Source organism: Belonocnema kinseyi, chromosome 4 (assembly GCF_010883055.1).
Source record: "Belonocnema kinseyi isolate 2016_QV_RU_SX_M_011 chromosome 4, B_treatae_v1, whole genome shotgun sequence".
Classification (NCBI taxonomy): Eukaryota; Metazoa; Arthropoda; class Insecta; order Hymenoptera; family Cynipidae; genus Belonocnema; species Belonocnema kinseyi.
Genome location: NC_046660.1, coordinates 149,843,949 through 149,851,283, shown reverse-complemented (window position 1 = coordinate 149,851,283; position 7,335 = coordinate 149,843,949). Strand labels below are relative to the sequence as shown.

General features: G+C 34.1%; 1 protein-coding gene across 1 annotated transcript in view; it reads left to right on the top strand.

Annotated features, from left to right (window-relative positions):
• The window catches only part of LOC117171159 (voltage-dependent T-type calcium channel subunit alpha-1H-like), a 1,009,801-nt gene that overhangs the window by 404,779 nt on the left and 597,687 nt on the right, over positions 1 to 7,335 (top strand). The window contains exon 6 of the mRNA XM_033358216.1: positions 136 to 239. Coding sequence (XP_033214107.1) covers positions 136 to 239 — 104 coding nt within the window. The remainder of the gene's footprint in view (positions 1 to 135; positions 240 to 7,335) is intronic.

Here is a 7,335-nt window from a genome sequence, read left to right as displayed (position 1 = left end):
ATTGTTAAAAGATAAAAATCTGAGAAGTAGTATTCTGCCTTAAAAATGTGGATTACACAAGAAAACTGAGATGTACTAATTGAATAAAATAGATTCGGTTACAGGTGAAAAATTAATTCTCTTGCTGATTTTCAGTTGGTTAGAAAAATACTATGAGAACCAAGGTCAGGATTACATTTGCTCCAGACCAGAGGATAGTGGAATGCATAGCTGCAGTCATTTACCACCACTGAAGTTTGGTAAGAAAAACTTATTAGGCATGATGACTTATATACATTTTCAGTTTTACTGACTAGTTTACTAACAATGCAAATATTCAGTAAATACCCCTCTATCATTTTGTTCCTGTAATTTTCCTGCAATTTTCCTTTCATTGATAACAAACGACTTGAAAAATAAAAAATGTCTTTCAATGTTAGTGCACACTCTAGAGCATACCAAACACAACACTCACCCTGAAAGAAAAGTAAATGGAGGTTCATATGGGTTGCATTCGGAAAAGTCGTATGCGTGCGGGTTTGGTGTGACTCCGTAAGTGCGTATGAATTGAGAGTTGTATTTCTTTGTTCATTGAAAATGAAATAGATTAACATGTTATTAGGCATTTTCTTACAATATGTGAATCTGACCCTAAAATTAACCCCTTAACGGCCATGCGGGCCCTTTTAGTCCAGATGCCTACATGTAATTACATAAACATTTTTTAATAATTTATCAAATTCGATCGTTTAGAAATCCTAACCACGTTCATTAAAAAAATTATTCAGTGAAAGATGTAATAGAGTAGAGGTTCTTAACAAGTTTTCAATAAGTTCACAGTATTCCTACAAGTTGTACGAACGGTAGGTAGTGGCTGAATTTCGGTGAGTTCTGCTGTGGAGAAAATAATAAAATTTTTATTAAGCTAAATTATTTAAGTTGTTAAGTTTGTTATTTAATTTTGACTTTGCGAACGAAGTATCAGTTAATCGTGCTGAAGTGTCTGATGTTTCTCTGTCGGATTAAGTTCTGCAAGTCTGCGTCAGAACCAAAAAATGATAGAATTCGGAGGCCAATAGTTAGATGATTTTCTCAAAAGGAAAATTCTATCTATTTTAATTAACCCTCAGTACTTTACTATAATTGAGTGACGAGGTATACACACTAAGTTAGATTTACCAAAAATTAAATAGTACTGGTTTCAAATTGACTAATGTAAAAAATACATACACATATTTTGCAATAAGCAAAGACATCTGCAAAAATCCTGTGAATAAATCACGTTTTTTTTAAATTACTGCTATTTATATAAAATTGAAGATAAATGCGCTAAAATACAGATAAATAGAAAGTTTAAGAGTTGAATTTACAAACTGGGGTTTTCTTCTTTTCCAGCAGGTCTAAAAACATTGATGAGAAATAGTACTAATGAACCAATATTCATAGTAGGATTGAAATGTAATGTTAATAATGTAACTGAGTCACTTTATTATTTTTTAGCAACAAAAAACGGATATAATTTATTAATAAAGAGTGTCAAAGTTCTTGTCTTTTAGCAAAATGCTACATTAAACCAACAATTCTATAAAAGTAAGACGGGTAAACATTCCGACTTGCGCTTTTCGTAACAATTAATTTCGTGAAATTGACGCGGTTGACTGTGTTTTTGTACATTCGCCTAACTGTAAATTTATTGATAATAATTAATGTATGACGGTGTCATGAATAGAAAATTTGTTCGCAATGATATTACCTTTGCAGTGACGTTTGTTACATGCTTAAGCGATTTCTTTTAACTGACTTATTCTATCTTTTGTAGAGGTCAACATTTATCAAACCTATCGCAGATCATTCGGATCATCGCTCTGAGCCTGTAGCGGTCCTGAATTGAGAGAAGCCTCCACCTGTGTGAGGAAGGTCATTTCCTCAAAAGTCAGAGTAGTATCTTCCACTACTCGACGAAGATGATGTTTACATGATGTTACTTAATCCCGCCTCGTCGATCCGTTTATCAGTATGTTTTGGTTTTCCAAAACATGTTTACTAAATGGATCCAAGTCACGTCTGTTAGGCAAGCGAATGCCCTTAACGTTCATAAGTCGTATGAAGAAACTGCTATTATTAGGTGGGGAACTCCTGAAGCAATGTTAGCCCATTATAACCCAAAGTTTGTAAATAAAATAATTTTAAAGCCCGCGTAAGAATTAGGGATAAGGAACTCGACTGGCCCTCATCATCATGCGCATTACCGTTAGCTGTAGAGGAATAGCAATGTCGAATCAAAAAATTAACGACTCATAGTGATCTAGTTGCACATAACCTGGACGCTGAATCTGACTGTCAGCGAAATACTATAATCGCCGTAGATGAGACATTCGTTAGCTAGTAGGTGATATTGTTTGGCGTAGAACTCATTTTTTGTCGTCGGCTATGGACTATGTCTGCGAAGTATGCAGGTCCGTAAAAAAAGTTATAAAAGTAATTTCACTAGTAGTTTATGAAAACAGCATGAGTAGGGATGGACATCTAGAGACAACCCAGTGATCTGAATAACTCGCATTCACACACACGTCTAAATCAATTTGCGAAATTCGTCAAAAATATGGTGAATCAGAAAAGGACCACCGGCCTACCTCCGAACAGAATTTATACGGCAAGCTCCAGGGATGAGACATCGTTGGCAACATCTGTGACTCGCAATATTCAACACAAATAATTGTAGAAGGTAGGTATCGGAAAATGTTAATGTCTTTGATTTAAACCTGGACCATGCAGTTTGCAACCACAGGCGTCCCTGTGATGCATTTCACTTCAGACCGTTCGGTATGTACACTAATCAAAGAGAAAACGATACAAATTTACAAATGACAACAATTAACTTTAAAAGAATAATTAAGTGATCGACTGGTCACACCCGACTTGCCGATGGATCTGTCGATTTTGGCTTCCTCCTCGTCGTTCGCCCTCTTCTCCTAATTCGCGTGTTATTAGATTTTCATTGTTGCGTAAGGCCCAGGAGCGTAGAATGTTATTATTACATAATGCCCCTTTTGAAGTTTTCATAATTTGACGTGCAAGATCCCAAAATTATACCGAATCAATTCTAAAACTTCATTTCATATCTTTCATTTGATCACCAGCCATAGATGAGGTTGAACTTCATATTATTTTTTGCCATTGCTAAATTACAATTTCTCTACTAGCATTTAATTGTTATTTTCTAAAATAATTATCGATATTTTTCAAACCTGGATATCTTTTTTACACTTATTCTGCATACCAATTAAAAGCCTATATCAAACTGATAACTTATTTTATTTAAACTTTCTGTTTTGTACACTTGAAGGGTCAGCAATATTAACCTGTTAACTAACATTTTAGAAATTTCACATAGCGAAGGAAATTTGTTATTTTTCTTGTCATTTTCAATATTTTTTCAAACTGAAAAATGTTTTTGTTCATTTACAAGAGAAAAATAATAACCGTTAGTTTTACAACATTAAAATCAAATCTGAACCTTACATGATAATTGAAAGCTCTTCATATGTTATTTACAAGGTGTCCAGAAGTCTCAGCCCATTATCTGCAGTGTCCTACCGTTGGTTCTCTATCGTTTCCTATTGCTGAGTGTTAGTAATCGATACTCGTTGCTTACCTTCGTCTTCACAGCTACCCGTAGACGACAACATCGGAGATGACGTGAAAGTAGCCACAAAAAAAACTGTCGACACACACGTAAACTTAACTGCACGAACACACACACACACAAATGTTGACATGTGTCCCACTGGCCTATTCTACGCGTAAACTGTGCCGTTGTGAAAAACGCATGGATATCCCATAAGACAACATAAGCAGTTAACAAGTTTAGACCACGGACCTATGCTCTAGATACCGAATCGCGATTTTCGAAAATCCATTTTAAAGAAAATAATAGGAATGTTGCCGTTCACTTGCGGGATGTGAATGGCATACAAAATGTTCCAAAAAATACGAAAAAATCAATTTGGAAAAAAATGTTAGTTAACCAATCATTTTTAATAATTTCTATTAAATTTATACATGTAAGTATCCTTATATTTTGCAATTTTCTCTTTATACTTCAAATTAATTATTATATATCCCTTTCGATGTGGAGATGTGTCAATCTCCTCTTGAATAATATATGCGTAAGTCTTTTCTAATAAAAATCCCTTCAATCTTATCTTCATCTCTTATTTCAACTAACTTAAACGCATTTCTTGGCATTTCTTGTTTGATTATATAATGCCCAAAAAAATATGTGTAAATACTTGTGAACCTCCTTTTTAATGCGTTTGATATGTGTGAAGGTTTTTCTAGAACCAAGTCACTAAATTTCCAAAGTCTTGGCAATTTGTCTCTTGGGGGTTTTCCAAACTGATGTTCATAGGGAGAAATACCAATACTATCTTTTGTAATTAGGTTCATCCCTTTTTAACCTCTGTTACATAGTTTGCGCAGTTGGAATGACGAATAGAACAATAGGCATAATATAGCGTCTTTATTTCTATCGGTTCTGATGTAATTCGTGATGTTCTTATAATTACTGAGACTTGATTTCTCGGTATAATTTCTATTCAATGAATTACGATCTACGTTTGATTTTTCATTTTCTATTTCTTGTCTGTTTTCTTGAATTTTTCACTAGATTGTAATAAATTATTCTGATTTTTCTGATATTTATTATGATTCATATATTACCATCGGTTCTGACAAATTTTATATTTAACTAACACTGTGTTGTTAGAATATTTGATTTCGACTTTTTTGCACACCAATTTGTACCCAGAATTATATCAAAATTTAATTTATGAACTACTAGTAGCATTGGTCTAATATTTTGATTTCCAATTTTTTAATTTAAACCTACTTTTTTATGTTATAACATTTTTCGCGGAATGCGCTCTAAAGTGTGATCTTAAAAAGTGGTAATATTGACACTTTTTCGAAAGCTAATTTTTGAAGAAAATTCTCCGAAATGCAGTTGACCTTCGACCCCTTGTCGATAACCGGTTTGGTGTTTTTATTTTCTCACTCAGCTTTTATAAGAAGACATGTGTATTTTATCAGTTTATATTTTCTAATTAATTTTTTATTTAATTCTCCCTTAAAAGCAAAAGCTAGGTATTTAATGATATTTGCTATCCACCGACATGTACTGACTGCTATTATTGTGACTCTCATTATCATGGAATTCGCTAATAATAGCAACTATCTTACGTTTATGTTCATTTAGCATGTTCTGCTTATTATTTTCACTTCTTCTATTCTGCTATCTCTTATCGTCATATGAATTTCCAACGCGTGATTCATTGTAATTATTACCGCTCGACTTTCTCTAATTTTCGGTCTTGCTCATAAAACTGTTTTGATTACCATCCCACTCGCTACCATATCTCTCACAATTCTTATCTGGCTCATATCTCTCGCGATGGCTATCGCCCTGAGTCCTACGTTTTCAAACGTCATTTCGTTAGTTACTGTATTTACTACTATCTCTCTGTGCATTACATCCCTCTCTCCAGCCTTTTCTATCCTTATCATATGAACTATATCTTCCTTCATCACTTTACCCTCGCCAATTCTCTTTTTTATGATAATAATCATCTTATAAGAAAAATTTTCTTTCTTATTTTGCTTTATGTGTTGCGAATATATCTTTGTTCGTTTTATAATTGATCATTCAAAAAGTTTGATTTTATCTGTCTCTTTTCCTATTCCATTTAGAACCATCATTCTTAAAATCATTTTTCTCTCTTTTCCTTTACGAACGATCAAACTACGCGAGCGGTTTTATTATTTGATTTGTATTTTTCAATTTTATTTCTGCCAAAGAATCTTGCACCCTATTTTGGAGTTGCTTTATAATTGTATAATTCCGCGAAAATTCTGACAATGGAGGTTCTGAATAATATGCTTGTCTGACAAGCTGATGAAAGTATTGCACAACTGTTCTATCTTCGCTTTCAAATCTCCTACCTCGTCATCCATTTCGCATTTCTGTTCTATATTGAATGGAAAAAAATTCTTTGGCAAAATCTCTTTTAAAATTTCCAAAATTTGCTCCTGAAATGAAATTTGCAAAGTATCAGGCTCTTGTTCTCTATTTTAATGAATTTTCTTTTGAACACATTTGGTTTTTAGTTTAAGGCATTTTTTTGCAGGACTACAGTCCAAAAGGGATTTAAGTTTATAATAATTGATAAAGATAAGTTGCGTATGCCTTTAAGAGTTTGCGAAAGTTCCATTGAACTTGGATTAAGAAAATACATAATAATTGCAAAAGATGGCAATAATTTTCTGATATAGAGTCTGTTAGATAACCGATTATAGTCAATTTCATATTTTTTCTATTTTTTTATTTGATGCCTCCATTTCAGACATTCGTCCTTTTTCTTCCTAGATTTTGAGAGCTTATTTTCTTTTCCTTTTTAAACTTCATTTAAATTTTTCATTGCTCTGAGCAATACTCAGACTTGATGGGTAATCTGCAGGTAGAATTACTGAAACTTGCTAGTCGTGGAACCCCGCTGATCAGTCTAGGAGGGCGTGTTATAGCATGGTGGCCCGCCACTCGTTATGGATTCTCCTCAGATTCAATAAATTGCATTTTTATCTTTAATTCACAACCTCGTATACGCACAAGACCAGCGCAAAACATACATAATTAAGGAATGAGCATCACAGGATTCGTTGTAAGGTGAATGAATCTGCAGCTAGCTGAATCAGGTTATGTTTAATTTCTTTACTTACTAGTAAGGTATCCCAAATATGAAATTGTAATCTATGCTTTAGAATGAAATAGATACCTGAAGGCCTACTATAATTTGCGACCCGACGTTTTGATTTAGTTTTTAAGTACTCCAAAGTTTATTTGCCTAACCCATTCGAAATTTCACAAATCACCACTCACACCACGCCTCTAGCTTAACTAACCACAAGAACCTGTAGCATCTTTGGGTCTTAAATGGTAAATGGATTCACTCTGAAAACAGCCGACCAGCTCATGAATAATTTATACTTATCGGGATTATAAAGTTATATAGTACTGGACCCTGATACGCCCAGTACCTGTCATAATATTACGGGCTGTTCCATATTTCAATAGATTCGAGCCGGCATATTATAACATAGTTATAAGACCCCGACAATTTACAGCCCTGCGGGCCAGAGTAGGGAGTGTGGAGACGCCTCATGCTACGTGAATCCCCAAAGTCTAAATCGTGTTTTAGTTTTCGGCTCATCTGCCATCCCCAAGTACAACTTGTAGTGTCGCTCCCCATAACACCTCTTAAATGTCTCTTCGTGAACCAACGACATCATCGGCTCTCGGTC